This window comes from Lingula anatina, chromosome 10 (assembly GCF_051362555.1).
Source record: "Lingula anatina isolate TDL-2025a chromosome 10, LinAna3.0, whole genome shotgun sequence".
In the NCBI taxonomy this organism is placed as follows: Eukaryota; Metazoa; Brachiopoda; class Lingulata; order Lingulida; family Lingulidae; genus Lingula; species Lingula anatina.
The window spans coordinates 14,703,821-14,726,658 of NC_141776.1; the positions used below are offsets into that span (position 1 = coordinate 14,703,821).

General features: G+C 36.3%; 2 protein-coding genes across 2 annotated transcripts; one reads left to right on the forward strand and one right to left on the reverse strand.

The window, feature by feature from the left end:
- Positions 1-123: 123 nt before the first annotated feature.
- LOC106155360 (apicoplast pyruvate carrier 1) lies at positions 124-6,992 on the reverse strand. Its single transcript, XM_013530155.2, has 11 exons — positions 6,760-6,992; positions 5,937-6,126; positions 5,504-5,630; positions 4,812-4,939; positions 4,195-4,309; positions 3,944-4,035; positions 3,304-3,427; positions 2,894-3,016; positions 2,356-2,565; positions 1,992-2,091; positions 124-1,540 (listed from the first exon to the last, which is right to left on the reverse strand). Exons 1-11 carry the CDS (start codon positions 6,893-6,895, stop codon positions 1,485-1,487), a joined length of 1,401 nt encoding a protein of 466 aa, XP_013385609.2. The 5' UTR covers positions 6,896-6,992; the 3' UTR covers positions 124-1,484.
- Positions 6,993-7,188: 196 nt separating this feature from the next.
- Positions 7,189-22,739, forward strand: LOC106155349 (uncharacterized). Its single transcript, XM_086996897.1, has 19 exons — positions 7,189-7,353; positions 11,876-12,041; positions 13,033-13,171; positions 13,384-13,827; positions 14,098-14,317; positions 14,627-14,892; positions 15,207-15,296; positions 15,470-15,665; positions 15,997-16,154; positions 16,721-16,906; positions 17,158-17,317; positions 17,719-17,829; positions 18,269-18,387; positions 18,776-18,863; positions 19,155-19,261; positions 19,729-19,863; positions 20,256-20,359; positions 20,678-20,794; positions 21,463-22,739. Exons 2-19 carry the CDS (start codon positions 11,895-11,897, stop codon positions 21,610-21,612), a joined length of 2,937 nt encoding a protein of 978 aa, XP_086853023.1. The 5' UTR covers positions 7,189-7,353; positions 11,876-11,894; the 3' UTR covers positions 21,613-22,739.
- The last annotated feature ends 99 nt before the right edge of the window (positions 22,740-22,838 follow it).

Below are 22,838 nucleotides of genomic sequence, written 5' to 3' on the forward strand. Positions count from 1 at the left end.
CAGCAAGGGGGTGGTTAACAGATGGTGAATGTATGGGCAGACAGTTATCAGCACATGAACAGCTGCATACAAAGTCTGTATATAAAAATCATGAAAGGTTCCATTGCAAAACATACATCTCTCTAAGAAAAAAAGTAGCATATTTACTTTTAACAAGATACATTTCACTGGAATAAACAACTTATTGTATGTTAATTCACTATAAACAATTTAAAATATTTTCTGTGAATACCATTGATGTTAACAATTTTGACATCAATAAAGTGCAATATATAACATTTGTGCTGTGCAAATATTCAAGGGAATATTTTTCAGAATCAATTGAGACAACATGACGGTTATTGTGCACCATTAAAAACATGAAAGATCAGAAACAATTTGGTGAATAGCAATATGACAAATAACCTTTCTATTAAATAAATAAATAAATAAATAAAAAATCTTACCAGCAACAAGAGTCTGGGGGAAAAGATATTATCATATCATTTCTTGTATTCAATCTAAGAGAATTTGCCACTGTGGTGGTGAGCATGTCCTGTATAGTGCTGTCACCTAGGGACAAAAATTTAACTTACAATGAAAATCCATAAATCACAAAATCTAAGACTAAAGAAATGTAATAATTCGATGTGTTAACTAACATGTTTGGCACCTTTTTTTAGCCATAATGCTGCTCCAGTCATTATAAAAATTCAAGTCATACTAACATATTAAATATCAATATAATTCAAAAGAGATCTAAGAAAAAGTCAAAAATATTTTTTAAATTGCATAGCATCAACTACCATTAATGATTTTAGTTGGTACTGGTATAAATATGTACAAGTATAATCACAGCATTTTATATTAAATATGTACAGCAGTATTTATATTATAACAATGCATATATAATATATCAACTCAGAGCAAATGTGTGTAGGTAACAAGGCACCTGCACCCTCCATGCCTATTTTATATATGGAAAAGTGGGTTCATACCCTGCTTTTCCCCAAAAAGAGAGAAAAGACACACTTGCAGACCCACAGATATCTGTATATTACACTTGGTATTGGAAAAAACTCCACAAAATAAACATTCAAATTGCACAAGTGGAGAGGTTTCAGTGGAGCAAGGGGATTGCAGGTTCTTTTTATTTGTGGTCCACTTTTCTGCTTACTCTTAAACACTGTAATCCTATAACTAGGAATTATTTGTAAACCTTTTGTGCAAATCCATTACAGTACATTACTGTCATAACTGTGCCTTCTTTTAAACTATGAAAGTTCTTCATTGAGATATGTTATAAGGTAACATAATAATTTCAATTTTTTTTCCTGCATAGAAAACTTATACAGAAATGTTTTGATAAGCTGGATATTGTAAATATCCAGTTGTGAAAAATCAATGGAATTCTTTATAACACCCTCTTGCACAGAGACCTAGATATCTTTTTCCTCTCTTGTCTTTATAATGGAATTCTTTATAACACCCTCTGGAACAGAGATCTAGATGTCTTTTCCCTCCCGTGTCTTCACATTGAACATTAATGTCAGGATTAAACCTGCAAAAAAGAATTATCAAGAAAACTTATCTTAAACACTACATTTTATATCAATTTTCTTTAATTTTAACATGTGCAATGTATGCTTCCATACACTTATAACTGATAACTTTATTTCACTGCAGATACTGCAGTATTTCAAATATGCAGAATAAAGTATATGTCAATATATAATATGAACACACACAAACACACACTCACACACTTTATAAATTGAATAATAGAACAAACCCTTCATGGCCAACTCACGCATTTTTAAATAATTAACAACTGAATTACTTTTATTACAATTCTATCCTCATATGTGTACTAGGCCAGGAAAACATAAGCTCTCTGTTTTAAAGAACAAATTATGATTTTACATTACATATGTGTATTAATTAAAGCTCAGGGTTTTAGCTAGTGAAAAACAAAGAAAATATCAGACTCTGTGTTCTTCAAGGACACTTACTTATAAAAGAGCACCCGGCTACGATACAGAACATGTAAAACCAGCCTATAAGATGTAGCAGCTGCTGGGTAAGGAAGGCCCCAAGAGGAGGGGCAATGACCTGAAATGAATAGTCAATTGAGAACAAAAATCATAAAATGTGAAGATTTACATTTTTTTCATAAATATGGTAAAATAAAATATTAAAACATACCAGCAACCACTTATTTTTTTACTTGTGCTTAGATTCAAAATCCATAACATGTACAAGTAGTTGTGAGTTTTACTCCAGGTCTTGCCTTCCCGATCTCTCTCTTTTTCCCCCATTATATCTAGTAACTAAACAAACCAATCCTCTAGGCTTAAAATAACTATTTTCTTTTACCTGTGACGTGAATAACAATCCATAATTCACAGCCACATGCTTAGCACCAAATGCCTTGGCAGTGGCAGTGGGGAAGAGCGAAAAGTTTCCAGAGAAGGTACCAAAGATTAGACACACCCAGATGAAAAACATGACCTTGCCTCCCAGCGGGGCGATGATGAAGGTCATCATCAGGGCACACATACTGGTGCATAGACATAACATGGCAGTCTGGAAGGAAAACATGAAGATCTGAATCTTTGGAGATTTTTTTGCTAGCTATGACATCTTTAATCCAGCATAAATATGGACTTTTTAATAGAAATTAAATATTATATATTTAAGTCATGACAGTTGCAATGAAGTGCCAAAACCTTTCTATACAGCATTTGAAGTGCTTGTACTGCACAGAACAGAAGTATAGAGTGCTTTTTAATTTTTTCCTACCACACAAAAGCACATTCTAATTTTTATAAATTATTACTTAAAGAAATTCAGTTTCTGTAAAATTCACAATTTTCCCTCTACTGAAGTTATCGAGTAATTACAGTATACTTACCTTGAAAGAAAATTTATCTGCGATAACCCCCCAGAAAATCCTTCCCCCGGCATTGAAGACTGCTGCAAAGGCACCCACTATTGCCAGGAACTGGTCATCTTTGATGAAGGTCTGCCCATATGCCTGGAATGGTCAAGGTATCCATGGTAATTGGAAACATCCCAATTGGAAAAATCTCAACACTTAGTGTGAAATCAAAAAAGATTTTGCACAATAATATTATAATCTGTTACAAAATGGTATTGATTTCTGAGGTAGCAATAGCATTTTTTTTTAATTTGCTAAGCCAAATCACTGCTTTTTCATCACTTCTTTTCTCCAAATTTGACCAAAACAAACCAGTGCCTTTGTATTTGTATGTGCTTCCATGGCCAGCTTTTAAAAACATAAACTTAAAGTAAAAAAGTTACCTTGTATAAACTAGAGGAAAATATCACTGCTTGTCCATTTAAAAGAAAAATAAACCAGAGAATATAGAAATATTTGGACCTAATCATTTGCTTTGGATAGTAATCTCTTGCTATGTTTGGTGCCCTGAAAAATAAAAAAAGGAAAAATTACTTCCTATACCTTGCTTAATGTTTCTGGGATATGACGTCACAGTAAAAAATCTTTAGGAAAAATAATCATTTAAATATCAATTACTTGACAGAGAGAAAAAGAGTTTAAGGCAAGAACAACAGATTTACACTTTGAAAGTACTCTATATGGATTTTAAAAATTGAACTGGTTAATATGTAAAAGTGATCATTACAATGATTCCTAGGGTTGGTGTTTAAATTGAAAAGAAAGACAATGGTGAAATAATTTATAATAGTAGAATACCAAACAATGTCTCCTTCTCTGTGAGCAGTTTGTCATTCTTTACAAAATAATCAATAATTTGTCAAAAAATCACCACTCATCTGCCAAGGAGAGTAATCTTTTTTCTTTTCATTGTAACAATAATATTTGAAAATTAGGGGTATGTAATAATCTTACATGGCATAATTAACATGTCATTACTATATATGTAGGAAAATATCCTGTAGATAAATGTGTGTCACTTACATTTTCTTTTTGTAATCAACATCAGAATCTGACCGATCTTCAGGTAACAGAGCACTTTCATCTTCTTGAATGGAAGCCCTTCGAGAGTGTGCCTAAAATGAATTCAAATTTTTAATGTCAGAATTGATTACAAAAATCAGCAACAAACAAGTTGAAAACTTTTAAAAAACTATGAGATACAGGGATACAGGATATATTAAGACAGAGAGACTTTTTTTAGGAAATGAAGACATTATGATTCTAATACACACCTCAGGGGGAGCAAATAATATGAGGATTCCCACAAACTGCATAGCTACATATGATCCCCCTAGCACTAAAAAACAACTTGGCACACGCTCCAGCAGCTTTTTTTCAGTAAAATACCTAGAAATACAACAGTAAAATGTTGAATCATATGGTCAGTATAAGGGTATTTATCAGTGTTGATTGTGGATTTTTCTCATTATTTTTATATTACTTTATTTGTGTTATGTTCTACTTTTATGTTTATATATTTTTTATTTTATTTCATTCAATTTATCTTTTTTTTCATTTCATTGTATCTAATTTTTAAAAGATTAGAAATTATTTTGCCCATAGTTTAAAATATAAATTTCTTCTATATACCACCCAATATTTTGTCTGCTGAATCAAATTTCATTAGTTTATGCTTGTGTATTAGTTGTTTCCCAAACTATTTTAACATTTCTCTATTAAAATGACGAAGGTGGTGAAACATAATTTCAATTTAACCCTTTTTGGTATTTGGATTCAAGTATGATTGGAAATCAATATTGAATATTGAATGAGTTTTGCTTTTTTCATCAAATAATTGTCACACATATTTTCAAATAATACTGTGTACAATACCACCACAGAAACCAACCTTGCGCTATTTACTGGTAAGTTATGAGGGTTGATGTAGGCTGTTTGTACTTGGTTGAATATAAATGCTCCTCCTCCAAACCCTGCCACCACCAGTCCGTTGACCAACCCTTTGTGATCAGGAAACCACTGAAAAGAAATTCATTATTTGTGACTGCTGTTTATATTTTATTCACTGTATTGTAATGGACTGACTGAATATCGAGGCAAAACTGTGCCTCAGGGAATAAGACAATCTATTTTAAAGTCATTTTGTATAAATTCCCAGATGAAAATTTATATTATAATACTACAGAAATTGGGCCATTTTTTGCTCTGTTAAATAATTACATGAAAACTTATGTGGTGAAGGGAGTCACCGGGATGTTTTGTAATGGAATTTAAAAATTAATTATGCGATAAGGCTAATATATTATAGTGACACAATTAAAATTAACTAAAAAGAAATATGTAATTATTAAAGGTGGGGGTGCAAATGCGCCACGAAAAACCGGGTTTCCGCTGAAAACCTAGGTTTTTTCCCCCCCACCCAAATACAACTTCTATACCAGACCAATTACCAACCCTTTGTGATCAGAAAACCACTGCACAAAATGACAAATAAAATGTATATTTTTTGATGGCATTTAACATTTATTGTTTGCCCATTAGTCGAATACTGTGATTGTCTACACATGATTTCTCATTGTTTACCTTCATGGAATTAGCCAAGCAAGGAGCATATGCCATGCCCACTCCCAGTCCAAACATGATACCATATGTTAGCAAGGTTAATAGAAATGAATGTTTGATTGTCACAGAAGTAAGAAGAACTCCACCACTGAAACAAAATAATACATATTTTATTATAACATCTTATATGCTTTTAAAAATAAACACTAACCACACTTTCTAAACTAATCTAATAACATTGGATTTAAAACTCAAAACAAAGGTAGGTTTCAAAACATGACATTTGATATAAAATTGAAAATAAAACATAACTTAGCAATTAACATAAAAGCTTGCCTTGATAATCCCAAGCCTCATTAGTCTGCAGGGTTATTGGTCTGAAAAATCATATGCACGCACCTCTGACAAACTTTGGACCAATGAACCTTCGTACTAACGCAACGGGCCCGCTTACCTCATTAGAGCACACCCTAGAAAAGCTGCCACTCTAGCACCAAATTTCCTAAATATTGCCCCACCAAGAAACATGGACATCCCCTGACCCATGCCAGCCATTGCAAAGATCCATTCTGCAGTCTGATAATTCAAATCATGTGGGTAGGATAATTCCCTTATGTAGGAGGTGAGGTAAGATGTCAAGTTTCCTGAAAAAATATCATGTTTTACCTTCTAAAATTTAAGACTTCACATTTTTGAAAAATATCCCAAGATCACATTTTCTATGTTAACATAATCTGCACCACTGTGAATCTTTCCCAATGCAGACCTAAAAATGATAAAAGCCCTAAAATAAATATACCTGATGTAAATAGTGCCTACTGTATATGCAGAAAACCATGGCAAAGGCAAATAGATAAATTAAAATTAATAAAAAATCCAACTGTAGTGACTTTCTAAAGTTCTGTTTTTCTGCTCTGGCAATAGCATGTTCAGCAAGTAAAAAAGAGAATATGAGTGCAAAAGAAAAACACCACCAGCTTTTATTTCTTATGCAATGTAGGAGTTTTCATTTTCATAATCATAAATTGTATATTCCAAACCCCAGTGACTGCAGGGGATTTCATGACAAAAAAGTAAACATCTTTAAATTTATTTATTACTTTTTCTGCTGAAAACAAAATAACACCAGTGAAACGACATAAACTGTATCCGGTGTGTTTATATTCAACTGACTGGTTGCTGAATTCAACTTCCCTTCATTCCAGTCTGTACTGCCTTCACAGCTGTACCAGTGAGTGACTGACAGTTTCACCTTCACATAACAAAAATAAACTCACCAAAAGTGTACGTAGTTCCGAGTGATAAGTGCACAATTATTCCCCCGACCACGGCTAAATATCCCTTCCACATTCGTGGCATGTTTGGAGAAAATGAGGCCGATTTTCGAAAAAATCTATGCTGAAAATAGCACATCTGCTTCTCGTGATCATAGTATCATGTTGTACACGGAAGTGCCGAGGAACTGCTCTACTGCTACTATATCCTTCCACTCTAGCAAAAAATCAGGGGTCAGGTTTCAAAATGTATCACAAACGTTGTATAACCAAAAGTATCTCTGACGAATTTTATTATGGTAATTCTAGATTATTTTTGTACTTGATTTGGTAAACTTGTCATCTGAAAGGTATTTACTGGCACATATCATATATAGGTCACATGCGGAGGAATAATCACTAAATTAGGTCAGCGGAAATGGCCTGCACAAGCGGAAGTAGAAACCCCATGTGACCGGTTTAAGCCAATGCCATGCAGCGTAGCATCGGCGTTCGGCAGTAACCTAGTGCTTGTTTTTGAAAGTGCTAGACGAGGGATATACCGCAAAATTTCGGACGCATTTTCTCTAGGTTCCAGTTACACTCGGACTTTGATCGGTGAGTATCTTGCAGGCAACATCTCAGAGAACCAGAAAATAGGTATTTATGATTTTTGATCGAGGAGTTTTTGAGTAAAAGGAGATTGAAGTTGACGGTGTTCCGTACCGCCTAAACAGAGGGGAGACGATTACAATTTTTGCGCGATTTAGATGTCGATCTAGAAAGTGACTCTACTGCTATAATGGATGAACGTCTGTATTTCAGTTTAAGTATAAATTAAAATGTGAAGGAGAAACTGAGATCTAGGCATCTGGAACGTCAGCTGCGGCCATTAAAATACATACTCCCGTGACGTCACTGGGCCCCGGAACCTGCGTTGAAAATAGGTCAACAATCTACACGTGGTACAGAATAAAGAAATAGACACAGAATAAATTTAAACCTAGCTATTTTTTGTGACAGACAAATTACAATTTTTCTTTTCAGTAATTTTTGTTTAACACCAAATAAGGGTGGTAGAAATCCATCTTACTCCAGAAAGATAACAGCGTTAGAATCTGCATAAAAACTTAGCCACAAATATGTAATACGGTAAAGTCTTGAAAATTTCGTCGTTCTTGAAAACTTCGTCGGCAGACGATTTTCCGCCGAGGTAATTTTTTTCCCTTTGAAAACTTCGTCGACCTTGAAAATGAGGTACTTGATAATTTTTGAAAAGTTCGTCGTTGTCCAGCTCAAACATGAAGGTAATGCGTCAGTTGATTCAAGACAATGATACGATCAGGATATCATTGCCGATAACACTCTCAATGGGAGATAGGAACAATGGTGCGCCCCTACGAGCGGTTACTCACAATATAGGTGGTTAAGATGTGAATTCCCGTTCTTAATTGCGGGAACGTCGGCCTTTTGTCTAATTTCTACACCTGGCTCAAGGTGCGTTATCAAGCCGGCAAATAGAAGTCACAGGTCGCGGCTTTATCATTCGTAACGACGTTATTGTTATCGGCGGCTGTCCTAAATGAGGAAGACACATGAAAAAAGCAAGATATTATCTCGAAGGGAAATGTACTCACTTCTATTCATGCCCATGTTCAATTTGGGACCATTTAACGATTACCTGGCTCGTCGTGGGGATCGTTCGCAATGCGAATGAGGCAAGATGTCAATTTTCATATCTTCAGAGGAGAATATTTCGCGTAATATCGTCAACAGATTTTATATTTGAAGTGGACTCCGTTCGCGTAAGACCATCAGCGGGAGATCGTTTGCGATTACAGAGAGACGAACAGGCAATCTTCATATCTTCACCGGGAGATCGTTCGCGGTGAAAGCGAAAATAAATTGCACTTTTCATATTAGTCCAAGGGAACTTCGTTCGTGAAAGATCGTCAACAGGAGATCATTATTATAACCCCCCTCCCCCCTTCTCCCGCTCACGGCATATATTCATCGGAATTGAATTTTATAAATAACATGTATTTTTCATTTTATCTTTAACCCCCCCCCCCTTCTCCTGCTCACGGCATATATCCATCGGAGAATCTTTCACGTAAGATCGTCAGAGGGAGATCGTTCGCGATCCGAGCGAGACGAAAAGGCAATTTTCATTTCATCATTGGGAGATCGTTCGCGATGTAAGCAAGAATGAAATGCAATTTTCAAAGTAGCTCAAGGAACTTAATTTGCAAAAGCTATTCAGCGGGAGATCATTATTCTAACCCTCCCCTTTGAATTTTATAAATAATATATATTTTTCATTTTATCTTAAACCCCTCCTTCCCCGCTCATGGCATATCTTCGGCGGAGAATCGTTCGTGTAAGATGATCATCGTTAGATCGTTTGCGATGTAAGCAAGAATGAAATGCAATTTTTATATTAGTTCAAGGGATTTAGGGAACTTCGTTCGCGGAAGATCGTCAGTGGGAGATCATTATTTAACTCCCCCCTCCCCCAAACACATACACTTTGGATTTAAAAAAAATCATTTTCATTTTTTCTTTAATCAGCCCCTCCTCCCCCGCTCACGGTATATCTTCGGCGGAGAATCGTTCGCGTAATATCCCCAGGACTTTGTTCGCGTAAGATCATATCAGAGGGAGATCGTTCGCGATCCTAGCATGACGTAAAGGCATTTTTCATATCATCGTCGGGAGATTGTTCGCGATGTAAGCAATAATAAAATGCAGTTTTCATATTAGTTCAAGGAACAAAGTTTGCGAACGATCGTCAGCAGGAGATCATTATTTTAATACCCCTCCCCCTTTGAATATTATAAAAATTAAAATGATATATAATTAAAATTTTATCTTGAAACCCCTTCCCCGCCTACGGCATACATGTATCTTCGGCGAAGAATCGTTTGCGTAATATAGCCAGGACTTAGCGTAAGATCGTCAGAGGGAGATCGTTCGCGATGTAACAGTAAGCAATAATAAAATGCAGTTTTCATATTATTTCAAGGAACTTAAATTGCGTAAGATCGTCAGCGGGAACAATTATTTGAACTCCCTGTAAATTTTTAGGAAGTTACAGATGGTAATTTGACGCCTAACACTCAATCCTGGGAAAAGCCCTGCCCGCAACAAACGTTGCCAAGTGCGTATGTCGCGTCCAGGGTTATTGATGCAAGGAGGCAATTAGGCTTATCTTGGTCGTTCTCCTCTATCAGGAGGTATATTTCTTACCGGGTACAGTAAGTATAACCATAGAACTTCTATGGTATAACTTATAATCGAGATGCAGTAATAAATAGATTATTATTTACCGCCAGAAACGACTAAGGAAGTAGTAGTAATAAATATCCCACAATATATGAGGGTCAAAGATAACAGCCGCTAAGGATAAAAGCCCAAAGGCCGGATTTTTGAAAATTTCGTCATACCCAGGAGTCGGGGAGAGGTAATTTTGAAAAATTAGTCGAATTTACACAATTAAAAATATTAATTAATTTTTAAGCGACGAAATTTTCAAGACTTTACCGTAGTAAAACCATGGGTAAAACTAAGTGGATAGAAATCAGTGAATATTTATCATCGTATCAATTTTTATCGAACATCAAAAAAACATATCTGTGCTATTTCTTTATTTACTTGAAATGTATTGGAAGACAAAAACAGTCGTGGCAGGTTGAAAATATCCATGTTTTGTGTTCTGTATGTGGACCAACAGAGAGAGAGAGAGAGAAAGAGAGAGGTTGTGCTTCTATAGAAAGAATAATTTAGTAAATTTTCTACTCAGATTTGGATGTTGAGTAGAAACATGATTACATTGCTGTAAAATTCTCACGACTTCTAATCTTTTGTTTTCCTTTAGATATTTTTTCTCCTTAGGCCACACTTTTTTATTTTTATGGATGACATCCTCTGGGGACCCCAAAGTCGGTGCGAGCGGGCGAAAAAAAAAAAAAAACAGTCCAAAAAAAAAAAAAAACTGCTTAAGAAAAGTTATGTTTTCAGTACACAGCTGGAAACACTAATTTACCACAGAAACAACTAACAACATGTCTTTATCCATGCTCTCAAAATATTAAAGCTTTGTGAATAGGGCCTATTTCGTAGAAAGGTAAAAAGTCATGAATATATATGCTGCATATTACCAAATCTATTTAAGGTTATTTCATGCATTCTGTTGGTATAGCATCCAATAAAACAAATATCAAATAAACAGCGTGTCTTAATTTGTACTCTCAGAAAATTAAAGCATTGTAAACACTTCACAGAATTGTTAAAAAAATGAAGCAAAGATGGGCTTATGCTTCCTACTACTAAGGTAATTTCGGTCGATGCCATTTTGTCTACTTCGACTCAAACGCTAGCAGCCAACTATCGGGTGGCCTGTCCGACCTTCAGTCCACCAAATACCACGACGCTCTTGTCGACCCTTTTTTCGCTCCAAAAAGAAACTGGTATGTGCTGCTTTGGACAGAATGTCACTGAAATTTTCCGGGCGATGATCGCTGGCCGCGGCCAGCCTTTCGTATAATTGTAAAAGGGTGATATCTCCATGTCCAATATCAATGGCAAACCAATCCAAAAAGACGGCCCCCGTTCTCTTTATGACTTTAATTGTCGTGTATTTTGAAATTAAAGCAATAATAACTCTTCGTTTCGGCCAAAAAATGAATTTTCCTGGAGTAAACAACAATTTTCCCATACTTACCAATGGTTAATGAATCCATTTTTACATTCAAAGTTAGTCCCTGGTTTTTTTCTAAAAAGTTTGGTTTTTTTGTTAAAATCTCTTAAGAGCTTGCGGAATTAGCCGAGAATTGCCGATTGCATTTTCCTGCAAATTCAATAACGATGTTTGCGACAACCAACTTCCTTGCTGCATGGGGGGGGGGGGGGGGGGGGGAGCGGTTTGGGGGGGGGGGGATTTTTTTTTTTTTTTTTTTTGGAGAACGGACGAAAATCGGTGCGCGCGCAGGATGTCATCCATAAAATTAAAAAAGTGTGGCCTAAGTGCAATGCAGAGAGCAAGAGTAAGTTAGAGAGAGAGAAAAAGTGATATGAGATGGTGTCATTGTTTTCTCAGGGTTTTGGTGAGTTTAATAATCTCAACCATGTTATCTTTCAGTCCAATGTAATGCCTGATCATGAGTAACCATGGTTACCCACCCGGCGACCACTCATCAAAAGACGGTAAACAAGACAGCAGCAAGGCGTCACAGGGACAGACAGTTTCTTTTGTAAAACACCCACAGGTGACAGCAGCGGGGGACATTCACAAGACAGGCTTTCTGGTAGGTTTACGTTGGATTAAAATCATACATATGTATGGTCTTGTTTGGCTATCTACATATGTGCATCAGTTGATGCTCATTAAGTTTGGTTACTTTTTGTTGACTTGAAATTTGAATGTATTCTCCCAGCCACCAATTACTGACAGAAGTTGGCAGCATCTTTTGCAAGGAAAATTATCAACTTTAGACTTTTCAGTGACTGATCAATTCATCTGCTGTGAATGTGAACTTTCAGTTGTTATTATCCATAAATAATTCTATAATCCACCTGTTCTGACCAACCACCAGGTTAACAAAAATATTGTGGAGGCATAAAAACTTTCAGAATCAAATATTTCTCTTTCTAAGAAGACAGGATATTGCTTTTTGGCAAAAAAAATTCTATGATAGATAATCCGGCTGATTTTAGTATTGTATTAGTATTTTGTGTCAAGCTTTTTCCATCTCTAGGTTTGAATTATATATATTTCATACCTAAAATTTAAACCAGTTTGAAACCACACCCAAAACAAAAGACGTGAACCCCTTGTTACAACTTAAACTTGTCAGATTTCTTCTTCCTTTCCATGTTTAAATATATAAAATAGTGGTAGAATCTTTAATGATTTAGTGTTTTCATATTGGATAATCCATGCAGCTAATAATAGATAACTTGAAATGCATTGAAAAATATGTATTTTGCTGTGAGGCCAATGAATGAGATGCCAAAGACAACAAAGTATAGCTTACCTATATAACAGCACAGAAAATATCCATTCAAATAACATTTTTTCGGGAAATATAAAGCCATGCCCTTTGATATTTCTTTAAGTTATGCTATCTGAAACTGCATACTAACAGATAGCTTCACATGGTTTGAACAAATGACATTATTTCAGGCCCAGACCTTACATGCAGTTTCAGGTCACCCCATCAAACCCTACAAAATAGAAATTTTCACAACCACTAGTATAATTTAATATTGAAGAATCATATTATACAATTATTTCAGGCCCAGATCAAGCACTCGGTTCCTAGCCGCCCCATTGCTCCGGCTCCTACCACCTCCCACTTACCACAGAGTAAACCTGCCAACCACCTGCTGTTAACTGGAGCAGCGCAGAAAGCAGCCAGTCTCAACCTTGTGCGAGGTAATGGGATATTTTACTAGTGATCTGATACATTTAGAAAAAAGAAAGACTTCTGTCTTTTTATTTGGTTAGGGTTATCTGAAGTCAAAATCAGTGAGTTTTTTTTTTTTTTTTTTTTTTTTTTTTTTTTTTTTTTTTGTCAGAAAGGAGTTTCTACTCACCTATAAACTCAATCTCTGACATGTTTTTGAAAAGGTGTGTGCCCTTTTCAGGCCCAAGTACTATGGGCAACCAGGAAGGTAAGCCAATTGGGACAGGGAACGCAAACTTTGGGAACACCAGAACCCCTATACAGCTCCAGAACCTACGCAATGTCACACCGGGTGCCAGTCCTGCACAGACGCCACAACTTCCCCCTAGCCAAGTCGCTCAGTTATCTCAGCTGTCGCAACAAACACAACAGACCCAGGGGGGCAGGCTGTCACAAGCAATAGCCAATCAGAATACAGCATCTCCAACTGTGGCGGTTACAGCCAGTGGGAATTTGAATCCTGTGGCAGCCCAGATTACCCAGAATCCTCAGATCCAGATGGCGTCTATTATTCGTAGTTCTGTGACTAATGCCCAAGCCATGCCCGGGCAGCAGAGTCAGATTCAGGTGAAGACAGGAAAACCTGTGGCGCCATCTGCTGGTTTTGGGTCCCATGTACCAAGAGGTGGGTATAATTTTTTTTTTTTTTAGTAAATTATTATTATTATTAACTTTTTTATTATTTTTTTGGGAACATGACAGATTTACTATTTGCTTTGAAGTATGAAGTAAGAGTAGTAAGTAACTATAAAATGTAGTAGTGTTACAGTTGAATCTCATGTATAATGTGAGAGATAGCATTAATCCCTCCAAGGAAAAATTTGTTTGCCTTCTGGTTTATGCCTGCAAGGCAGGACATCCCATCTTCACATGCATTTTCCATCTTGTTTGCCAGGCACAGCTGCGGCCTCTGCACTCTCAGCACCAACAAAGACAGGAGCAGTGGCCACGCCCATCCTGCGACCCAATCCACCGCCAGGCATCATGGGACAGAACCAGCTCCTGGCAGCCAGGATGAATGCACCACTGGTGACTCCGGTGAGGCCTGGGACACCGCCAACCACCACCACCAGGGCGGCGTCACCTGTGGTGTCTGCTGGTGACACGGGTAGCAGGTGAGTTTTGAAGGGTGCAGGTGCTCTGTTAATCATGTTGGGAATGTTTCCTTATTTCAGGCTATGATATCAGGTTGTGATATCTGTTAAATTGTATAAGGTCCACCCACTTTTTCTAAAACAAAAATCTCAACTTATTGTACTATTTCTCAAGGTAAATGATATCTGTTGAATGGTATAAGGTCTCAGCAAGTTCCTAAAACAGAAATCTCAACTAATTTTCACATTTCTCCAGATTGATGAAATCTATTAAATGGTATCAGTTTTCAGCAAGTTTCTAAAACAAAAATCTTTTACCTATTTCTCCAGACCAGCTCATTTCACCCCCCACAGCACCACCAGCACCACCACCACCACAGTGCAGATCACCATCCAGCAGCCCAACGCCAGACTACAGGCAGTGGACATGTCGGCTGCAGCAGCGGCGGCTGCGCATCCAACCAAACACAACAAACCGGTGCACCTGTCCCAGGCCATGGTGCACCCGCACACCACTCATAAAGTGGTGCTGTCCCAGGCGACTGTGGCACCCATGATGCAGCCAGCGTCCATGGTGACCACTGTGACCAAATCTGGTAAGTATTGTGTACAGTGGTGCCACCTATACCTGGGTTCACAGTCACGCCACCTGAGCTCACAATGTTTTTTAATTTTTCATGTCATTGATATGGTTTGTACTTATTAACTGTTTGACTGAAATATGGTGCTTATTATAGATGCTGAAGCTATATTATCTCTTTATTTTGTGTGCATTGTACATATTGAGAGATTTTAGGTAAATGCCTGAACTGTCAGATAATGTGTTGAAATGAGTGAAGACTGAATTGTGTAATAAGGTTCAATAAAAAATATGGGGAAAAACAGTTCAGACATTTTTTCTATTTTCTAGCACCTCTCCAAGTGTCAATCCACAGTCACACCAGTTCTCTGGCTGCCACAACAACCACATCCACAACATCAGCTTCTACAATACCAATAGGTGAGAACCTGTTCATTTTATATACAATAGTCCATAACCACCACCAAAGTTGTTCTGTTTCTGCCATTGTTGATTCAACTGTTGGCAGATTTCCAACTTTTTGGGAGCCAAAAACATCAATAGCCAAAGTGACCACCATATTTTGCGCATATTCTGTTTTACATCTATTTTAGCCCGCGTAAATCCACAGCGCCAGGCCGTGCCGCCCACACTAGGTCACCAAACAGAGGTCAGGTCGGATAACACTGCTCAGCTGTCGGGCGGCAGTTTATTTATACCCCACGCGCACAGAGGATCTCCTAACACAGTCAGCACTGGCATTAGTCTACAGAATAGTGTGTCACTCACAGATAGTAGACAGCAAGACAGGTGTGTTTTTATTTATTTATTTATTTATTTATTTATTTATTTATTTGTGATATATGTGGCAGACTCTGCTTAACTTGGACACTCGGGGGCCAAAAAATTATTTTCTAATGATGCAGTGTTCATTTTGATTTCAGTCAGTATCAAAGAAAATAATTCAAAAGAAGATATTGAATAATTTTATGAAGCATATAGTATTTGCAAAATTAAAAGATTTTATTAAGTTATCCAAAAGCTCTCTACTTCTTTATAAGTAGTCAGACAGCTGTATTTGTCAAACTAAAAGGATAGGACTGTACCTGTGAAAATGACCATATCTTTCTATGCATTTCAGCTCCCGCAGCCAGCTCCCCCATGTGGCACCCCCGGGCCCCTATGACCTGTATAGTCCCCTGCAGCTGGGGTACCACCCCCCTCAGTTCATGTATTACCCCAGCCCAGCACAGGGCTTTACACCCATATCAACAGGACCCTCATTAAGGCCAAGTCTATGTGAGTGGTTTTCTGGATTCAAAGGGATGATTAAACACTTGTCATAGTTATTATTTGCTGTAATTATTATTAAATGGAGAGAGAGAGAGAGAGAGAGAGAGAGAGAGAGAGAGAGAGAGAGAGAGAGAGAGAGAGAGTTGTTTACCTAGAAATGTCATACTTTGTGATATTTCTTGAGTGGATGGTTTATAAAAAGTGATATAGTTGCAAGATCACACAAGTCATGTCTCTTATGTAACATTCACAAATTAAGCATTGATTATATTTGTACCAAGACCTGTCTAGAGCTAAAATTGCCTCAACTTGCTGGTGCAGGTTTGTTATTAGTGAACCACTAGAGATGTGGAAGGAGGAAGGTTTCTGTCAACCACATTTGAGTTTATTTTCAACAAATACTTACCAAGTGTTTGTGATTTTTTAAAATTGGAAATTGAAAATTAATTTTTTTTTTTACTTTGGCAGTTTTTCATCCCGAAACACTTCCAGACTCCTAGTCATAAACCATTTCTCCTTACTTATTTTTCTTACAACTCAAAAGTCATGTCTGCGTGATGTGTTCATTCCAGACCCCAGCCAGACGCCCAACCTCGCAGCCACCCTACAGGGGGCAGCAGCAGCAGCGGCTCACGGGGTGTCAGTCACTGGGACCCAGGGGCTGAGGGGGGCCCCCACGGGGATGGTGGTGACCGTGGACCCCAGTAGGCACCCCCCTAGTGTACACACACAGCAGTATACTGCTATTCCTTCAGAAGGTAAGAGTTGGGTTGAAGGTATTAATGGTATATGTTTACCTAGCTTATTTTACATACAATGGAGATGTCATAGTAGTCTGCATAAAAATACAAAATGTTGAATCTGTTCTTATTGTTAATCTGCTATTTCTTTTTACTCCCTTGCTAATAAAGCCAAAAGGTTATGTTTATAGATAATTAACCAGTCCGAATAGTAGTTCAGTTAAGATGATCTGAAACCTATCTGTAACTTAATTGTCTTTATTTTCTAGTCAACACCAACACCTCAGATGCTCCCCCGGCGACATCTGGTGTCCAGGCGTTACAGCGGAATTCCAGCACCCCTCAGCCGTCACCAGGGGGCAGCAATAACCCTAACAACCCCAGTGCTTCGCCGCGACCCAGCATTCTGAGAAAACGAACCAATGATGGGTAAGTCAACCAAAGATTTGCTGTTTAAAGACCTTTGTTTTAAACCTGGACTGGTAATGGTCTAACTGACACCACCAGATTGCTTAGGGACACCATCTTGTCTGAGAATTCAGAATTTCATGTTGTGCAGTCGGTTGGGGTGTGACCCAGTCAGCATACCCCAAAAAATGGTATTAGTAAAGAAGAATGGTGATTGTCAACTTGGTAATTTGGGTAAAAATATTTTTCATTTCCACTTCCCTGACATATATTTGGGTAGGAAATATGTGGCAGGTGCTTTGGTGTGTGTAATCACTCAACAAATTTGCTGTGCATTAAAAAAAGAAGAAAGAATATCAAAAAAATGTTCCAGTAACAGCGATCTGAATTGTTTTTCAATATATTACAAAATGTCCTTCCAGGACCATCTTGGTGCGTAAAAACCTGACAGGCCCCCTGGAGGCCAGCGCAGGAAGTCCACAGTCCGCCTCTCTCCCCAGATCTGCTACCAGCTCACCTTGTAAAGCACAGAAGTAAGTGGATGTTTGGGGCTTAATGTATTTTGTTAAACACATGTTGATTTTTGGATGTCTTCTTCATCTTTAAATGCAATTTGTTAAGTTAAGAAACAGTTTTAGGCTGTATTTTGTGTCTTTAACTGAAGCTTGCATCTTAGGTTGTCTAGGGTAGTATCAACCATGGCCTCATAGAAAGCTTTTGTTGTTATGTGAACTGTGACAGCATTTGAAAGTTTGTCTCTTTGTGGTAAAATTTTACCAAATTTTCACTGAAATAAGAAAGAACATAGTGGCCTTTCCAGTTGCTTATTATGATAAGTCTAAATTTACTCAACTTCTATGTGCAGAGAATGTCTTCACCACGTATTTGAAAAAGTATGTCTAAGCTGCTTCCCCTACCGAAAGTAGTCATTCTTCTTACTTCATCGCTATAATGAAATGTTCAATCTTTCAGTGATACAGCTAGTCAAAGTTCCACAGATACTGCCCCCTCCACAGAGAACAACAGCCCTGCCCAGGCCACGGAGATGAAGATTAAAACAGAACCCTTGGAAGGAGCTCCTATTGAAAATGGTGAGTAAATTAGTTGTGATACAAGCAGGAGTGGTGGAAGATAGAAATCTTTTAATATTTCTCAAAATTGGTTGGGCTCATATGAAGTATTTTTAGTTCCCACATATTAATGATGATCTCGTGATAATGGTATTTGAAATTTGCCATAATTACTCACATGGGAATTTGTTCCTTGTTGCACACAAATGATTCGGATGAACACTATATGTCCATCAGCATTTCCCAAAACTATAAATTTGTAGCGAAATTCCTAAGGATTTCTTTTAATTATTTTTCTTCTGATATTTTGCCTTTGTTGCAAGTTTTTCCTCTTTGTTATTTACAAGTGATCTTGGTTTCAGTTTTTGAAAAGAAATTTAATAGTCTTGTTTCTTGAAATCTGTTACAGGGCTGCTCTCAGTGCCTCAAACAGTGGCCAGTGTTTTACAAAATAACATGGAAGCTTCCCCAAGAAAGAAGCCCAGAAAACAACTCCTGTAAGTGAGAAACTTTATCTAAGGATCTAGCAAAGATTTCCAATAGGTGTATTGTGTTCTCTGAGTTTCAATGATGTTTCTGGAGAAGTAACTGATCTTTACCTGTTGGTAAAAATTATAATAAAATTGAACCTTTGATGATGGAAAAATGAGTGAGTTGGGGGGGGGGGGGGATATCATTATGGTTCTGGATTTTGATAAATCGTGACTTTTATATTTTCATTTATTTATTTTTATTTTTGAGAAAAAGTTGCATACAAGACATTGAAACTCTTTATTTGTGCATTTTAGTAATATCAATGAAGAACTGAAAGATTCATCAACAGAAGATGAAACGGAGACCAAGCCCCCGGTGAAAGAAGAGAGAGAAACAGAGATAAAGCCTCCAATGCCAAAAGGTGAGAATTCTCTGGTGTTCTTGCTGGGTTAATATAGGTCTTGTGTTTGATTTATTAATAAATTAATAGATAAAAAGTTTTTTTTATTAAATTTTATTTCTTCACATTACTTCTTTCTACATTCCCTCATCACCATGTCCAATGTAAAATTAATAAATAATATTACAATAAGAATATACAAAACAAAGTTGATGAGCAAAAACAACAACCTTGCATACATTTTGAAAACTAAAATGTTCTTAGATATTCCAAAAAAAAAAGTGATGTAATTAGTGAAAAAAGAATACCAAAATGAAACTTATTACAGATTGATTGGAATATTGTTGAAGTAGTAATGTATTTGGATATCTTTAAAATTTTTCAGTGTCTGCTTCTGTACCTTAAGAGCCGAAACAGACATGACCATGAAATATGTCCTGAGAGTGAAAGAGAATAAATAAAGTAATGAAAAACATTTTGTTTTTCAGAATACACTGATGAAGAGGGTGTGAGGTGGGTCGCCATGAGGAAGAGGAACACTGTGACTTTAATGAATTCTTACCATTGTACATGGAAGGCCAGGAATAATCATTTTCTAAGAGCCTCTGATGTCAAACCTAAAGGTATGGATTTCAGTAGTAGTAGATTTAGCTAGAAAATAAATAAATAAATAAGTAAAACAAAATATAAACAAAAAATTCAGAATACTTCTTTCTTTTAAACAGCTTCAGAAAAGGGGAAAAACATTTTTCATAAAAGTTGTTTGTTTGTAAACTAAGGTTACCATAATAATTTAATAAGTGGATATAAAACATGATTTCAAGAATTCAGAATATCTTTCATTAAAACGTTTCAGAAAGGAAAAAAGGATTGACTTTAAAACACTAGCAAATTTCCATGTCAACCATATGTGTGTCAGTTTGTTTTGTCACAAATTTTCTCTTGAGACCAAACATTAAAAAAATTGTTTTTCTTCTTGCAAGCCATTTCTTTCAACTTGTTACAAATGTTTCAGACGAGAGGCGTCCCACAGTCAATGAGCTGTCCAACCAGAAAAGTGTGATACAAAAAGCCAACGGGTGGAAACTCTATCATCTGGCAGCACAGCTAGAAGAAATGGTATTTATTGTCATATATTTTATTCATTAAAATGTTCTGCATTCATTTATAAATGCACTTATTCATTTAATGAGTTCTGTAGCTAAGCAAAGTAACTGTCCCAGAACTTTATTGACTGAAAACAGTTAAATTTTAGTTGGCAATTTATTTTTCTCTTTTCACAGTCATCCTTATGGCATAAGTGTCATTCTGCTATTATTATTATTATTATTATTATTATTATTATTATTATTATTATTAATGTCTGTACATATGCCACCCTTGCTGTCTAGTTCTTCTATCTATCATTTGACCCCCTTTTGTATCCCATCTCCACAGATGGACCTGGAGAAGGTGGTCCACAGCAGGATAGCCAGGCTCCAGAAGACGGCCACCGCCAAACCAGATATCCCATTCACGGAGGAGGAGGTGCATAAAATCAAAGAACAATCTCAGGTACATGTTATGTCCAGTGTAACGAAACTTAGGGTCCGCGTTACAGATAGTCCGCCCTCCATTTGGTTAAAATTGTTAGGGTTAGCTTGACTTAAGTGGGTTAAAATTTAGGGCAAGGCTTACTTATACATATGAATGGAATGTGGACTTTCTGTCATGGGGGCTCTCTATCACATTACACCATCTGCAATGTAGGGGTTCATTCGATCTACAAAGGACGATAAAACTCCGCAGGGACTCTTGATGAATGGAATCAGATTAACTCTCAGCTTCTTGACATAGAGTAGAATACAGAAAAGCAGGTGGTTATACAAGTATGGTGGAAACAAGGGGAAGCGTGTTAATCTGGTAATTTGATTGCATTCAGCAAGAGTCCCTGCAGAGTTGGATCGGTCTACATAGGACAAAAGTTCCATTTGGGATGAGCCTTAAGCCACTGTTCCAAGGCTATTGACTTGTAGGTTTGGCATTGTACTAGTAAAATGATTAAAATGTTCAGAGTTACTAGTTTTATCAGACTAGTGGAAATCTTAGTTTTTTATGGATTTTCCAATTTCTTTAGATTTCAACTACAGGCAAAATTTGATTCATAATTGATATTCAAATATTAAGACTTAATATAGATTAAAGTATCCATAAATTTATTTGTTTTGTTTTGTTTTTTATAGGCTAATAAACAGAGAAGTCAGTTATTTATGGACCAGCTGGAAGAAGCGAAGAGCTCCATGTTAAGAATTCTCGATCACAAACCAAGAATTATGGAAATTATTAACAAGCACCACAGTAAAAGACCAGTGAAAAAGAAGGAGAGAACGTAGCCTTAAAGACAGATTCTCAGCCTTAAAATGATAAGAAATTGAATTACATGAAAAAATGTTTGTACGTTTAAAAGATAGATTTTCTAGGTCAGAAAGTTTGTTATTATTATTATTATTTGTGAGAAAACCAGTGGAAGATAAAGGGTTCAGAAAAATGGGCAAAGGTAAGGGGGGAATTATTATCAATATGGTTAAAAGGAAAGAAAGAAGGTAGCAAATGCAAAACAGGGGTTACAAATGTTCCCAAGTCAACTGACAAGAGAAATGCTTTATTCAAAAGATGGGCCAATAAATTACATAATGTAAAAATGACCTGGATAGAAATGAATGAAACAAAAAGAAAATTTCTAATTTCTTACATGAAACCATAGGTTACACATTTGTGTTATGTTATTTGTAAATTCTGTATATTTCTAAATGTATATTATTTTACTTTGCACTGTGTGTAATACATTATTTCTATGTAGATATTGTTAATCTTTGCAGGTATGATTTAGTACTAAATGTGCACATAGTTTTTTATCATTTGGGCTCAAAATCCATCATTTTGACATATTTAAGCCAAAGAGGTCAGAATTTTTTCTTTTGTTCATTTAATTAAATGAACTGATGAATTTTGGCTTAATTCCATATTTCAAAACTTTTGATACAATTTACTATTTGATTGTGAATAACAATTATTTCTTAATTTTACACTGGCAAATTAATTTAGAAAATATTCAGTGGGAATTTGAATTAGTAAATTTACTTGAAATATTTGGGTATTTTATTGTGAAAAATTTTATGGTCAGATCTGTGGTATGTATTTTTATAATGCCTAAGAAACTGACCACAATGTTTCGTCGTGTATGAACCCCATTTTCGTACATTTTCGAAATTTTGGACAACTTTTTTGTCAAAAATGACAATGACCTAAAACATGTTTTATTCTCCCCAAATATTTAAGCAATTGATTTTTTTCTAAACGAAGGATTTGAAGGATTCCCTGACGAATCATCATTCTTGTATTTGTCATTGCTTTTTCCAACGCTGTTTAGTGTATATAAGATACTTGATATCAATTCTGTATTGTAAATGTAAAATAGATTATTTTATAAATACATGATATTAAAAATATGATTTACTTGCGTTGTTGTTTATAATTGTCTTTTCTCTAGTGTAGGTAACCCCAATGGAATTTTAGTCCAGGGAGTATTTCAGGGGGTAAAATATACCCGACCAAATAA